Genomic DNA, 14,484 nt, shown 5'->3' with positions numbered 1-14,484 from the left:
CGCCGTGTAAAAAATAAACTGCATCTAATGAAAACCGGCAACAAATCTGACAAGCACAGATCCTAATCCTAATCATCATGATAAGCATTATAACATAATTTATTTCAGTTCCCAGCATGAGTTTTCGATTCGATGAAAATCAGATGAATCTACTGAACTCATCTTCTGAATAGAACAAACAATATTAAAAAGAGCATTTATATTAGAGAGTGTTAATAACAAGTGAATAGAATAAGCTGCAACGCACCTTTTTCGCCGAGGTTTAGCTCACCGGATTCCAGATCCAGTCCTACAAAAATTTATTTGATTGGAACAGTCGAAGGCTGAGGCGAATATGGGAGGATTGAGAATGTTTAGTCGTGGGAAGAATTGAGTTGGTGATAACCGTAGATCGCTAGGAAATGTTAATTTAGTAGAAGAAATTGTGGCAGAAATGTTGATTTCTATCTTAGCTTTAAAGATTGTCTGAAAAAGTTGAATTCATAAGCCGTGGACGATGGATTTGTGATAGCAATGGAAATTTCCATCACACTTGTAAAGAATTGCAAAAAGTAGAGATGTAAATTTCTACTACTTTCATACTCAGCACTTATTGAAATGATCGGCATATCAGTTCGTTGCGTTACTGGCTGCCCAGATTTTCTTCTTTTCTGGTAGGTGGTAAGCATGGAAACCTACAGTGTGTGAGTTATACCAACTTAAATCACCTCTTAGGAATGAATGGAGAATATTTTCACACCAAGTTGGTAACTTCATTTCAGTAATCAAGGGATAAAAATATGAGCAGATAGACTTAATATCAGGTGGACTACGTTAATCAAAGCCAGGAAGCATGGGCAGGGATAATGGAAGCATCAAGGTCTAACTCATCGATGTATAGGGTAAGATACTGGGAGTGGTTTATAGCGTAAGGATACGACAAGATCAGAAAGGAGAGTGCTGGGGGTGGACACGTCAGGATGAAGTTGTGTAGCCGAGTGAGGTACTCGTCAATGTGAGTGATCTTGGCATTATCATAGAGGACAGAAACTTACGCATCTTTTATACCTGAGTAATGAAATATACGCCTTTGTTTTGTTAGTGTAATTATATAGAAATTTTGTTTTTGCAGTAGCAAATTTTGTTATGGCTTTTATTATTATTGTATTTTTGTTATTGTTCTTATCTTGTTCTTATGTTTATTATTGTTTTTGATTAAGGTGAATTGAAATTGTGATTTGAAAATTGTATATTACAAAGCATTTCTATATATTATCTCACTCAGCTATTAAGTAGATAATATTTTTTCTCTGAAACAGAAATCATAAGCTGTTGACTTGCGTAGGTAGTAAATCTTAAATGTCAGAAGTCTAAAATGCATAAAATTTTATCTTATTTTAGCACTGTTAAGTACATATCTAAATCTCTAAATAACAATATAAGCGTTGGTTAATTTTTGAAACCCTATATGAATATCGTATAAAACAAAAACACAGTCAAATATAAAAGCAGCATATTTCCTTAAAAGTATACAGTTTTCTAATAGGAACGCAACAGAACGGATTCAAGAGCTTAAAAATGCAGCAACGAGTAGTCAAAATTTTGGTATGAAATCATCATTGTAGTTACTTTTATACTAAAAATGTAATAACATCATTTACATCAAATGATTATTTTTCAGTGTCTCATTTTTGCAGTCTCTTTTTACTTTCTACAAGTTAATGGAAATTGTAATGAATGTCAAGAAAATAACATAGCCTGTATTGATGAAACCCATTTTCACATATGTGCCGGTGGTCAAATAGATAAAAGGTTTACTTTTATTTGTCCTGACAATGGAATTTGTACAGGGTATGGACTAAAGTGCATGCCAGCTAATAGCGGTATAACTCCGTCATGCACGCCTGATTCCGGTTGCGCTATATGTTCTCCCACAAACATGTTTACCTGCATAAGTCGTACACAATTCGCACAATGCAGTGGATCAGAAATAACCGCTAATGTTGGAGTTTGTCCTGACGGCTTCACGTGTGACACTACTTCAAGCGCAATTTGCATTAACGATTGTAATAAACCTGCTTCTTTATCTTGTGATCGGGACCCAATAACGCTCTAAAATTATCGATAGAGCTTATTTTTCCAGCATCAATTTAGTTAAGTTGCACTGCTTACAAAAGTGATTTGTTTTTGTTAATATATATGTAATATGGCGGAAATAAACGATTATTTGGGCTATTCTGCAATTTCCATATACAAGTATATATAAGTACATACAAGTATATATAAAAAGTACATTAATATATATGTATACACCTTTTAATGTAAAGGCATTTCAAAAAAAGTTGCATTTTATCTTATGAGATTTATTACTCTTTCTTCGTGGATTAATACCAAGGAATGATATCAGCGAACACCGGATGGATATTGAGTTTCTGTTTTTAAGAAAATATAATAAATATATTTAGATTTTCGTGACTTTTGCACAATACCTGGCTTCCATATATATGACGAAGTACTATTTACTTTTTATAAAGCAAAAAATTACATTAAGTACTACAATAATTCGTTTGGTTTTGATGATCCTTGTGCAGTAAATGACTTTTCTTGTATTTTAACATCCTGTAGGATTTTCACCATTTTGTAAGCAAACGGATGTTTAGTCAAGTATTGTTTGCACACTGCCTCAATATTATTCAATTTTTTCTTATATGAATTCCTTTCAGCAAGCACGCTCTGTAGCATAGCATCCTTGTGGTCTTTCTCTGAGCTCTTTGAACCAACCTTTATATCAAGCAGCTTTTTAATAATTTCAGCCTTATGGATACTTTGTGGTTTGGTATTGGCAACCGCTATATATTTTTGTACGGATTCATTGGTTGGAGTGCCATAACCAATTTTTTGATTGAAGCGTTCTGCAACATGATCACGAGTGCTAGTTGAGTTTTTACAGTGAGAATCATAAAACTGTTTAAACCAAATTAGAAAATGTAAATTTGGTATATAGCGATACTCAGTAATATCCAATATCGGTATTATCTTAGACTTGATAACAAATCTGAGAGAGTCAATTGCTGATTGCAGCAACTTATAGTTATGTACACAATCCATTTTCACATTAGTAAAAAATACAACCGTTCTCAAATCAATTGTGTATGGGAAAAGATAATGCATAGCTTGGCAATAGGCTGCACCAGTACGTAATTCGCTAACTTCTCCAAAGTCAGCTCCTACAATGCCATTTAGCCAAGCGAGTAGTTCATTGGCTGAACAATTCGATTTTGGTTCAAAGGCCCAGCACGAAGTCGTTGACATTCTGGCAACTTTTCTTGTCTTGGAATTACAAATTACAAATTACAAATTTAGAATTTCAAATTTCGAATAAACTACAATTTAGAATAATCAATAAAAAATAATAAAAAAATCTTTAAGAAAAGTACATCATTAAATATTATTATAAAAACATTGGTTACTAAGTCAAATTTCATCAAAACTATTTCTTAAGTTTGACAGTAAGTTCTCACTGGGAGGTATGAAGTTGGAATCTTTAGAATGTATATAGTTGTCAGTGTAGTGTGGTTAATTACTAGTTATCAAAATGTCTGTTTTCGGTACGTACTGCAGCTACATAATTAATAATTTGAAAATACCGGGCTTCTCTTAATAACCTTGCTAGGCGTGTAGTGTACAGCTGTCATGGGTGCCTGGATATAGAGACATTTCGGACAACTGTAGCGCAAACGATTTTGCCAAGGAAGGTACTCTACTCCCTGACATTCATTTCTCAGATAGTGGTGTCCCACTTGCAATAGCTATTTTTCAGCTATTTGTGTTCGACTTGCAATGCCTAAGCTGGTAATCAAATAAAAATATCTGAGTATAGCTAAACAAAATTGAGCTGATAAACCCTGCTATCAGATTTCAAGATTGATCTCGTCCAAACTGCATATAACACATATTAACCAGATTCTTCAACTAATATTTAACTGATCAGCAATACTGGATCTGTTGTGCCGGGTCACTGCATATAAGAAAGACATGCTATGAAACTGGGTCTACCTTATACACACTTTTGTCGTGATTGTTGCTGTGCAGATGAGGAGGAAACCGCATTTTACCTCACGTGTCAGTGTCCATCATTGAAAAGATAGCCTCTTTTCTTACCGCCCTGACCAAGATATCATCCAACCAAGATGTCATCCAGTAAAATCAGGGACTGAGTCTAGTTTATAAATTTGTCGAGTTGGTTTACTTTTACATAAATGGGGGTGTATTGCTGTGCGGCTTTGCTCGTACTCTGACTTTATCTACCAACCTAAGTTACTCTAAAACGACTGTTCGCGCTCCTTTTTAACTCGCAATATATTAAAATCAACCTGTTCTGTAAGGTTGAGCAAAACTTTATCACAAATGAAATGGATTACAAAGATGGGTTATTTCAAGAAGGTGACAACAACAAAGAGCTCTTAAAAATCAGACCACTGTATTATCGAGACCTCGATATTTTTACAGCACTGCAGAGATATCCTGAGATACGTGGTAAGCTAGAAAATTAAAAACTAGTAGGTTTCTCAACACTATAGGTCTAATCCGGCCTTTTCTTATAAAAAACTGCATGATCTTATTGTTGAGTAGATTTTAGAAAGCATTTCATAAAAAAATCTAATTACTCGTTAGTTCACTTTTAACTAGTTTTGGTATTAACTGTTGTTATGTGCATATTTCTACATAACATACATATATATATTTATTATAAAAGAAAGTTTCCTTTATAGTACGAGGCTAGTTAACTCAATGCACTTGAGTACTTTTATCTCTATTAACTGCGATGTTCATTCATAACCCCTCTGCATGCTTTGATTAAATTTTTGTTTATCACTTCATCAGACTAAGCAATAACTGACCTCAGATCTGCATACCTCCCCGAGGAGCCTATAGCCATTCTGAGATCCATTCTGAGACAAAATAAAACTTAAAAAGCTGACTGGAGTGTCTATGAGACCCTCCGGCGGGCACATGCTTTCTTATGTTTGATGATGGACATATAAGCAATGCCTCTTGATAATATCCTAGGACAGGAGATTAGGGCTTTGATCATTTATATACTTTATATACTCACATCGTCATACGATAAATAAATTACTTAAATAAATATGTGGAATTTATTTATATATATATATACATTTAAATATAAATTTAATTGTGTTTGTACGCTTATATTCTTATTATATTATATATTCTTTATATGTTTAATTTGACATCTTATAGCATCACGAAAAAATTTTCAAGTAAAAACTTTTAATGAAATTATTCAAATAAAGGAATAAGGAAGCAGCAAGGATTCCGACTTTGAAAAAAGGATTGAACATACTATTTTGTAGAAGTTTAAGCCTTATCGCGGTTAATGCATTTAATTTATTTACAAGAATTTTAGTTTCGAATTGCAATTGAGCTCGGTCTAATTGTAAATTTTGAATTTGCTGTGCTTGCATTTCCAAGATTTGACGTAGGCCACTCACACAGTGGTGGTTGTCATCTTTTATCAGTAAACCACAACCCATTCGACATCGGAAGGGATTCTTATCACACGTATCCTCATGTTTTTGCAATGAATCGAATTTGAGTTGAGTTTCACATCCATGAATTCTGTTTTCACAACTAATAGTTAGGTCAGCTAACATATTGCGAACAACTCGAGATGAAGTTGTCAAATCCTCTTTCACTAAAGAATGTCTGCATTCCGGGCACTTTGAATGATCAGATAAGTATTTCAATATACAAGCACGGCAGAAATCAGCCACACACGCATCACATTTTACAGGATCTTCTAGGACGTCGTTACATATGACACACAAGAGCAGTTCATCAACGAATGTAACGAAACGATTGATTTCATAACCCATTTTTGCTAAAATTATTTTTGAAAACAAATAATATTATTATATTATTAAATAATATAAAAAATAAAAATGAATGATAATTGTTAATAACTTTTTACTAATCGCAAAACAATACGCGATGCTTGGGCGTCTCATAAAATATGATGAAAAATCTTTAAATGACTGGTGAATGGGATAAAACCTATTTATATTATTTGTTGTTGTTGTTTTGGTTTAAGTTAGTGCTATTGCAGGACTTTTACTCTTTTGTGGCTGGGGGCTTATCCCAGCCCCGCAATAAGCTTTAACTATACTAGAATTATTATTATTTATTTATCTTTTATCTGATGACGGACCGTAGATCAGCATATCTTCATGTGCGCCCTGAGGTAGACTTCAGGTTTGTTAATATATGTATATGCTTTCAAGTAATGGAAATTAAATCACATACGATTATGTTGTATGAAACAGTATTCGTCAAATAAGATCATTTTTCACCATGAAAAAAAAATATTAAATGACAAGTGAGGTGACGCATTAAATTTAACGGAATTGTTTGAAGATTATATATTAAAAACTAAATAGGTTCAATCAAATGATTGAATCCAACCTATATAGTCAGCAAATATTAAAGTTGAAGAAATAAACCGAGGAAAAGAATAAATTTGATGTAGAAGAAAGTTATTGTATTTCAACATGACAACTCGACTCCCCACACAAACTTTCTAGAGACTTAAACATTCAGAACTTGACGAAAATTTTAGTGAATTTACCTTTTAGTCTAATATTGGCATTGGGGTCCAGAGGTGTATCCACTATTTCCGCAGAACTCACACCAATATTGAAAGTAGCTAAATTGTACAATAAAATAGAAATGGAAAAAATACTATTATTAATAAAATTATTTCATATATAAGACAAGTCAAATATTTTGATCTACAAATAAATTATGAAATATCTCACCGCTTTTGTTTATGACTATTAAATACTGGACACTACTTATTGTCTTTTCGATCACATATACTAATAACCAAGTAGTAGCCCCTCAGCAATGATTTATCTACTCAAACTCACAATAAATTTTTGAGTACTTCCTTCATTCCAATTTTTATTTCCTTGAATAATTTTTAACTCCAATGCCAGGGCGTTTGAAGATACATCCAAAACTTATGTTAATTAGTTTTTTAAATCTAATATAGCAATTATATGAAATTTTTACAAATTAATTTGTAATAGATGCCAACAAAGGGAGAATGAATCTCTTCTCGATTCTATCGAAATTATGTATATCATTATTTTAGTAAAAAATATAAAATTAAACTTTTATTAATCAAATTCAACTAATGCATAGCAAACTAATCTTTACCTGAAGTATACCTGTGTTTACATAGGAATATTTTCAAATGAATCGACACTAATACTTGTATGTCTAACTATCGACATGACCATTAGTAAATCTGTTAATAAGCGTCGTATAGATTACGACTGGCGTTTTAATCACTTGTCAGAGAACGCTGGTGAAGATAAAAGGATAAGTAAGATTGGTGAAAGTCTAATTAGGGTATTTGTTGGTTTCAGAGAAATATTATTGGGAATAAATATTTGGTCGCAAAAACCGTAGTTGTATAGAAATATATTAGAGTCTTAGAATACCCAATCATAAATAAGAGAAACTATAGAATAGAAGGAACATAATCATAATTAGGTGCTAGTACTCGAAGAATAAAATATTGATTGATTATTGTTGAACGGATGAACAGAATGAATATTCTTTTGTGCCAAAATGTTAACTGTTGAGGATATCATACCTTTAGATGCGATTAGAAACTCCCGACCTAGCAGTCTCCTTATTACTTAGATCAAACCTGAACAGTCACAAAAAATGTAAAATGAAAAAGTTCTATAAGACCATGTTTACAAAAGACGTGCTTGTATAGAAAGATAGTTGAGAGCATAGATTTCCCCTCATTGGAGTAGAGTGGGAAATATTATAGAAGCTTGTCCAATTCTATAATAATGAAGATGAAATTGGGAGAAATGATATTAGTGGGATGAAAGTCAATAAACGGGTGAGTTATCATCGAATGTGTGAAAATAGGTAATCGGCGATGCAAGTAAGGTTAAATCTGGTTTAAACTGTAGAAATGAAACAGAGATTGTCCTTAGGCTTGCATTTATAATTAATGTAGTCGTAAAGGATTCCAAACAAAAATAGATGGAATGTTTCAATTAAGATCGATATTTTTTTTTGGAGTAAAACTGTTTGTGGACCACATCTTTCTTAAGTGAGAGTACTTAAGAAAGATTAAATTAGTTGCACATAGCAAAGAAGCTTAATCTAATAATTGATTTGATTATAGCTGCGGAGGGCAGTTTGGTGATTAATATGGCAGAAGTAAGCATTTCGGGTGCATTATTCTAAAACCGTTTTTCTTAGTGAATTGACACTTTTTCTTTAATTTTATCACAAATACTATATGTTTATGATGAATAAAATCTTTTCTTTTCTCCTTGTATTCATAGTAAAAGCCTTATTTGTTATATTTTGTTATATGAATATAATAAACAATTTCAAAGAAATCTCCTTTAAATATACCATAAATACGGTTGAGACGTAACCGTATGTATAAATTCATATATACTGTTTCAGCATATATATATATAACAGTGGCGTAGTCTGATTTTCGAAAATAAGAGAATTAAAGCTATTTTAAAAATAAATTTTTGAAATAACTTTGGAACAGTGAAATATAATGTTTGTTAAATATCAGGGAACTGGCGATCTAAGAATGCAAAATATTTTTTTTGTTTTACAAATTAACATTTGAAAATAAAATAACTAAATAAAATCTTTATGTTAATGTTGAGCCTATTCCGAATTAGTGTATTTGGTCACTTTTACGCTTTGATAGCTGAGGGGTTTCTGCAGAGTCCTACTCATCTCACTGAATAATTTGTGTATTCCTCATAAGCTTCGTGATTATTCAATGACTGATCTAAGATCTGCGTACCGCCCCGTGCGGTTAGTGATTACTCTGAGATTAGATAGTGCTAAATAGGGTAGCCTGTCGGTTTTCGTATATAGCTTCAGGGCTCTGTCCCTTATGTATTTTTAACCGGATCTATTCTAAGATCTGTTAACATATCATTCATGCGGATGTACTATGGATGGATGTTTACTGACAAAAAACAAGTCTTTATTCTAAATACCTCTATTAACACTACTTACTACAGTTACGAATGACTTACACTACTTTTCGCAAGAAGTGTTTTTAGTGTGATCCCCCTGAAATACACAACGACTTAAGACCCTTTTATGTCTCAGAGAAGAAATATATCCACTCCACTTTCTTCTCATTGTATATGCCATTGATATACAAATACTCCAAAAAAACAACCTCTTTGAATAGGTGTGCAACCCTTGTATAAATATTTGAATTTGTCACATCCGAGTGTAGAGCAATGAGAAGCCGTTTATATTCTCTTATCAAACAGATTTCTATGTTATCAACATAAGAATTATATTTAAAAAATAAAAACAAATTAATTATGACTTTGTGTCCCTGAATTTTAAAATTTTTATAATGAATTTTATCTCACATGTGTATGAGATGTTTAGACTATTTAAAGATTAAAAAGTCTTCGTATATAAATGGTTGTTCAGCTGTGAAAATTAATCAGTAATTCAAAACTCATTAAATTCAAAAGAACTAAGGAAGACATGCAGCAGAGTAAAGTTTTTCTATTGGTAATAATATATATCTTCAGTATATATATAATATATGATATACTCAGGATGTGATAAAAATTTTCTAAACATTTCAGTGCTTCACAATAGCTGCAGTATTTCTATTGCAGCATGCAAGTGCAAAGTGTAATGTTTGCGAATCTAACAGTGTTGCATGTATCAACGAAACATCTTTCCGACTTTGTCACGATCAAACAATTGATAACAGATACATTTTTCACTGCCCCGACGCGAATGTTTGTACCGATCTAAGAGTTATATGCGTTGCAGAAGGTCCTAGTGTTAAACCACATTGTGACTTAACCTCAGGGTGCAGCGTTTGCAACAACCAGAAGCTTTTCACTTGTGTCAGTCGCACTCAGTACGCTTTATGCAACGGTGATGTGGTAACCGATGATGTTGCCACATGTCCTACAGGATGGGTTTGTAGCAGTTCAACCCCTGAAATTTGTGTTCCGGAGAGTTCAGTGCAAGGTGAAGTAGAGTGCCAACGAAATGCTGTGTAGGTTTAAGTAATAGTTTAAATATAAAATTGTGTAATTAAATTTTGAAAATAGAAATAATTTTCCTTATTTGTATTAATAAGAAAATAAATAAAGTTGTATTTAAATAAAAAAATAAAAATTAATGTTTTATCTGTAACTACCATATAATTACAGTAAAGAAATGAATACTTATAACTGCATAATTTCTTGGTTAAGAAAAGAGAAATAAATGTGAAGACGGAAATCAAAACACTAATAAGCGTTATAAAAAGTATCCCCAATTTTTTTTGCAGATTTTTGAAATAAAATTTTTATTCAAAATCATTTTGAATTTAGTGTATATATGACCTCTTACAATGTTTGGGTAGCTTCATAAGTTCATCTTGGCTGAACAATGCTAGTTTATTAACGAAAGACTTGGTAAATGATCTTCAGCACCTTGAAGTCAGCCAATTTTTTTACCATTAATAGAATACCCTAAAAGGGCACTTTTAGGGGAAATTAAACCTAATGAGAATTATTAACACAAATTTAGTTGCGTGAATCATAGCACATAGCTACCCTTTCCTATAGACATTTATTAAATGTGCCATAACAAAGCAGAGTAGAAAAAGTGTTGTATTCACTATTGGATGTAATATATGTATGTAATATATTATTCAAAATTCTCATTGATTTTATTTAACATTAAATGTAAAAACCAACTCAATTTTATGCGATGTGAGGCAAGTGGCCTACCCGTTTCGGGTATATTGACTGTTGTGTAATTTTTGTTCGAGTTGCGTTTCTGTTAAAATCGTGGAAATATGGAATGTGCGTGGTAATTGAAAACTTGAAATCGTGTTTTTTTTTGTTTTATGTGATGGCTGTTTATATCCTTTCATCCTTTCATAGGAGATTTTAATTAAAAGCATATGCTAATAATACCGGCAGCAGATTAAATTGCAAAATAATGAAGCTCTTAGGAATTGAAACGGAAGAGCTTCCTTTTCTGTCAAAATATAGTGTTAATACCACGCACCGTAAAGAAGAATGATGAACTTTAATGAATTTAAATAACAGTAGACGTATATGTATATCTTGCGGACAGACTTAATGGCACATATGGCAAGTAGTAATTGCGTTTTCTCAAAAACAATAACAATCTCATTTTATGCTTCTTAATATTTGAGAACATACATTTTTTTTTTTATTGTTTTCAAAATATATGATGCAAAATTCTCCAAAAAAGTATATATAAAGACACATTCATATAATATTGAGAGATTACTCTCAGTACTACCTAATACTTCTAATACTTTACTATACTATACGTGTCTTTTGTTAAGGATTTTGGTCTCATTAAAACGAATTTCAAGCTTTGCCACACGTTCAAGGTGGTTTCACAACCTCTAATTTTTCCATTGTACTGTGACATAATAGGTTAATTCTTATAAGCAGATCTTTTGTGTCGTCGGTATAACCTTACTTAACCTAACACACGATTCAATAAGCCTGGTTTAATAAGAATCCTTTGCGATATTTGTTAGATTGCAGCGACATCTATAAGAGAATAATGGTAGGTTAATGGTGTACGATTTGATCCTTTCTTTTCTCACTTTGAACGATTATGTTTAACATTTGCTTCAACCTAAAATCTTCTTTAATGTTTAAAGCATTATGCCAATCTTATATTCAACATAATTGTTCAAATTCATGTTTACCTTTTTGAGCTCCAAGCTGCCATCAAAAATATGCAGATATCAAACAATAGCCACTGTTAAAGTCATTATTAAAGAAGACTCTAATGCTTTAATTTCACATCGACTCTGCACTTTGAGACTGTAGAAAATTATGCAACAAGAGCTTGTTTATATATCTTCAAGAATTAAAGACACACAGTAGTTATTAGGTATTGGAAAGTTTTGAAATCGATTTATTTCTTACCTTCTTATATTGCCAAATCCTTTATCCAATTTCATGTTTCATTTGTATGCTGAATCGTCGTTTCTGACTATTATTTGTGTTATCGAGGTCTATATATGGAGATTGTGTCCATAACATTTATTTTTGCTTGTAACCTTATAAAGGGTTATAACTTATACTCTTACATATACACACATGTATAGTTTAGTGTTAAAACTTATATTAGACGAAAAAGTTTTGAGATATAATTACTGTTGTTAATGCTTTGAATTTACTACATTTTGAAGATTCACTTTCAGCTCTTCTGAGTCAGTAATGGAGACAACAATTTTTCATTTATTAAGGAACAGAGAGAACACAATTAGTTGAAAATTACTTTTTTCTATTTTACCTGTTTACGTCAATAATCTTTAGATATTTTTAGTTTATACACAGACAATTTTTACTATTCCAATTTTTACTGAGATAAATATCACTCGAAGTATAGTTATACAATTCTAAAACATTAAGGAGTTAAATAACGAACGACTTCGTACAAAAACAACTCTGACAACATTGATTGCTGTAATTTCTGAAGAATATGTTTTAGTTCCTGTTCTGTCCATAAAGTATGTAACTGTTCTTTTTGTTACTCAGACCACGAAATGAGGTTATAAATAAATAACGTCATCAAACCCATAAATGCAATAGATATCATGTTCAAAACCAAACTGAGCGTTTTATAAACGGTATAAAAGCAACCCATAATAAACCTATAATTAATAATGCGTATATAAAAATTTATATATATATATTAATATATATATCAATATATATATATATAAAACAGTATATAGAATCGGCCAGAAGTCACTTTGTTTCATTATAATTTTAATATGTTTCGGTAATGTTTTTAATAGGCTTTGATAAAAATGTTGTTTTAATTTCTGTATGTTTATACTTCTATCACTCTTAACTATTGTTGGTTGCATTTAAAGCTATATATATTTGATCCAAAAAGTATTGGGAATTAAATAATAAAGTGATATTTCATAGCTGTGAAGCTTTGTAATCTCTATTTCGACTGTATTAATGTTCATATCAGGTGTTTGAGTTGAAATTCCATTTTTAATCAACAAAATAAGTTATTAAGGAATTATTAGTCTTTAACTAGTAATTATATATTTTCGGAACAGTTACCAAATTTGTCATAAAAATATACCATACAAATTTATTCAAGTATATACAAATATTTCTCGATATTTGCAGAATATAAAAAAATTTCAATATAACGTCCATGAATATATTGTTTTTAAGAAATTCTCATCATGACACCCGCAATGCACTGATTAAATCAATTATAATTACTTATTTTTTTATTTATTAATTTATTATGAAAAATTAGTAATTAAGTAATATAGTACAATGTAATTTATTATTAACAAATATTTTATTTTAAAAATATTTATTTTACTTAAATTATATTATTAAATAAAGTGGTGTATACTCTAGTCATATTCACTTTGAAAATTATAGCTAGGAAAACCTATAATTTAGGGTTCAGAAAGTTCTAATTTACACACATGTGGCTGGTTTAACGTTAATGCAATTGTTGGCTTCTGCACTGAAGTACAATCCTGCGGGACATGTCATCGCCGTACCTTGTAAGTAACCTCCTTTCCAGAAGCAGTAAACGTAACTAAAAAGTAATATTTAAAAATATTATGGGATAAATTAATCAAATCAATGGTGACTTTAAGAAAAAATGTTTGCATACTTTGTACATCCGGTGTCTCCGGGGTATGGATAACGTCCAGCGGCTGTGTATCCGAAACATACTTCGTTAGGTGTTGGGAGTGTTACAGGTGGCACAGTTGTTGTGGTTGCAGGAGGTACTGTGGTTGTTTCTGGAGGTACAGTTGTTGTTTCTGGAGGTGCAGTTGTTGTTACTGGAGGTGCAGTTGTTGTTTCTGGAGGTGCAGTTGTTGTTTCTGGAGGTGCAGTTGTTGTTTCTGGAGGTGCAGTTGTTGTTTCTGGAGGTGCAGTTGTTGTTTCTGGAGGTGCAGTTGTTGTTTCTGGAGATGCAGTTGTTGTTTCTGGAAGTGCAGTTGTTGTTTCTGGAGGTGCAGTTGTTGTTTCTGGAGGTGCAGTTGTTGTTACTGGTGGTACAGTTGTTGTTACTGGAGGTGCAGTTGTTGTTACTGGAGGTACAGTTGTTGTAACGGGTTGTGCAGTTGTTGTTACAGGACGTGCAGTTGTTGTGACTGGACGTGCAGTTGTTGTGACCGGAGGTGCAGTTGTTGTTACTGGAGGCACAGTTGTTGTTACAGGTGGTGCAGTTGTTGTAACGGGTGGTGCAGTTGTTGTTACAGGTGGTGCAGTTGTTGTAACGGGTGGTGCAGTTGTTGTTACCGGAAGTACAGTTGTAGTTGCGTCAGGATCATCAATTGGGCCATCAATTGGATCACTTAGATCACATAATTGATCTAAATCTAAATTACATCCTTCCAAC

General features: G+C 32.1%; 5 protein-coding genes across 5 annotated transcripts in view; 2 read left to right on the top strand and 3 right to left on the bottom strand.

Annotated features, from left to right (window-relative positions):
* Nucleotides 1–1,485: 1,485 nt before the first annotated feature.
* LOC119673183 lies at nucleotides 1,486–2,949 on the top strand. Its single transcript, XM_038084419.1, has 2 exons — nucleotides 1,486–1,584; nucleotides 1,661–2,949. The coding sequence occupies exons 1-2, from the start codon at nucleotides 1,558–1,560 to the stop codon at nucleotides 2,093–2,095; spliced, it is 462 nt and encodes a 153-aa protein (XP_037940347.1). The 5' UTR covers nucleotides 1,486–1,557; the 3' UTR covers nucleotides 2,096–2,949.
* LOC119673182 (microtubule-associated protein RP/EB family member 3-like) lies at nucleotides 2,327–3,392 on the bottom strand. Its single transcript, XM_038084418.1, has 2 exons — nucleotides 2,469–3,392; nucleotides 2,327–2,411 (listed from the first exon to the last, which is right to left on the bottom strand). The coding sequence occupies exon 1, from the start codon at nucleotides 3,289–3,291 to the stop codon at nucleotides 2,533–2,535; it is 759 nt and encodes a 252-aa protein (XP_037940346.1). The 5' UTR covers nucleotides 3,292–3,392; the 3' UTR covers nucleotides 2,327–2,411; nucleotides 2,469–2,532.
* A 1,829-nt stretch (nucleotides 3,393–5,221) lies between these two features.
* Nucleotides 5,222–6,682, bottom strand: LOC119671697 (E3 ubiquitin-protein ligase NRDP1-like). The gene is made up of 2 exons (XM_038082446.1): nucleotides 6,629–6,682; nucleotides 5,222–5,884 (listed from the first exon to the last, which is right to left on the bottom strand). The coding sequence occupies exon 2, from the start codon at nucleotides 5,877–5,879 to the stop codon at nucleotides 5,247–5,249; it is 633 nt and encodes a 210-aa protein (XP_037938374.1). The 5' UTR covers nucleotides 5,880–5,884; nucleotides 6,629–6,682; the 3' UTR covers nucleotides 5,222–5,246.
* Nucleotides 6,683–9,517: 2,835 nt separating this feature from the next.
* LOC119673537 lies at nucleotides 9,518–10,110 on the top strand. Its single transcript, XM_038084834.1, has 2 exons — nucleotides 9,518–9,603; nucleotides 9,681–10,110. Exons 1-2 carry the CDS (start codon nucleotides 9,577–9,579, stop codon nucleotides 10,107–10,109), a joined length of 456 nt encoding a protein of 151 aa, XP_037940762.1. The 5' UTR covers nucleotides 9,518–9,576; the 3' UTR covers nucleotide 10,110.
* A 3,437-nt stretch (nucleotides 10,111–13,547) lies between these two features.
* LOC119684191 (erythroid differentiation-related factor 1-like) overlaps nucleotides 13,548–14,484 on the bottom strand; it is a 6,512-nt gene continuing 5,575 nt past the window's right edge. Inside the window, exons 9-10 of the mRNA XM_038098205.1 lie at nucleotides 13,750–14,439; nucleotides 13,548–13,671 (exon numbers count right to left, since the gene is read on the bottom strand). Coding sequence (XP_037954133.1) covers nucleotides 13,548–13,671; nucleotides 13,750–14,439 — 814 coding nt within the window. The remainder of the gene's footprint in view (nucleotides 13,672–13,749; nucleotides 14,440–14,484) is intronic.

This window comes from Teleopsis dalmanni, chromosome 1, assembly GCF_002237135.1.
Source record: "Teleopsis dalmanni isolate 2A chromosome 1, ASM223713v2, whole genome shotgun sequence".
In the NCBI taxonomy this organism is placed as follows: Eukaryota; Metazoa; Arthropoda; class Insecta; order Diptera; family Diopsidae; genus Teleopsis; species Teleopsis dalmanni.
Note: the sequence above shows the minus strand (reverse complement) of the source record. Positions and strands in the feature narration are given on the sequence as shown.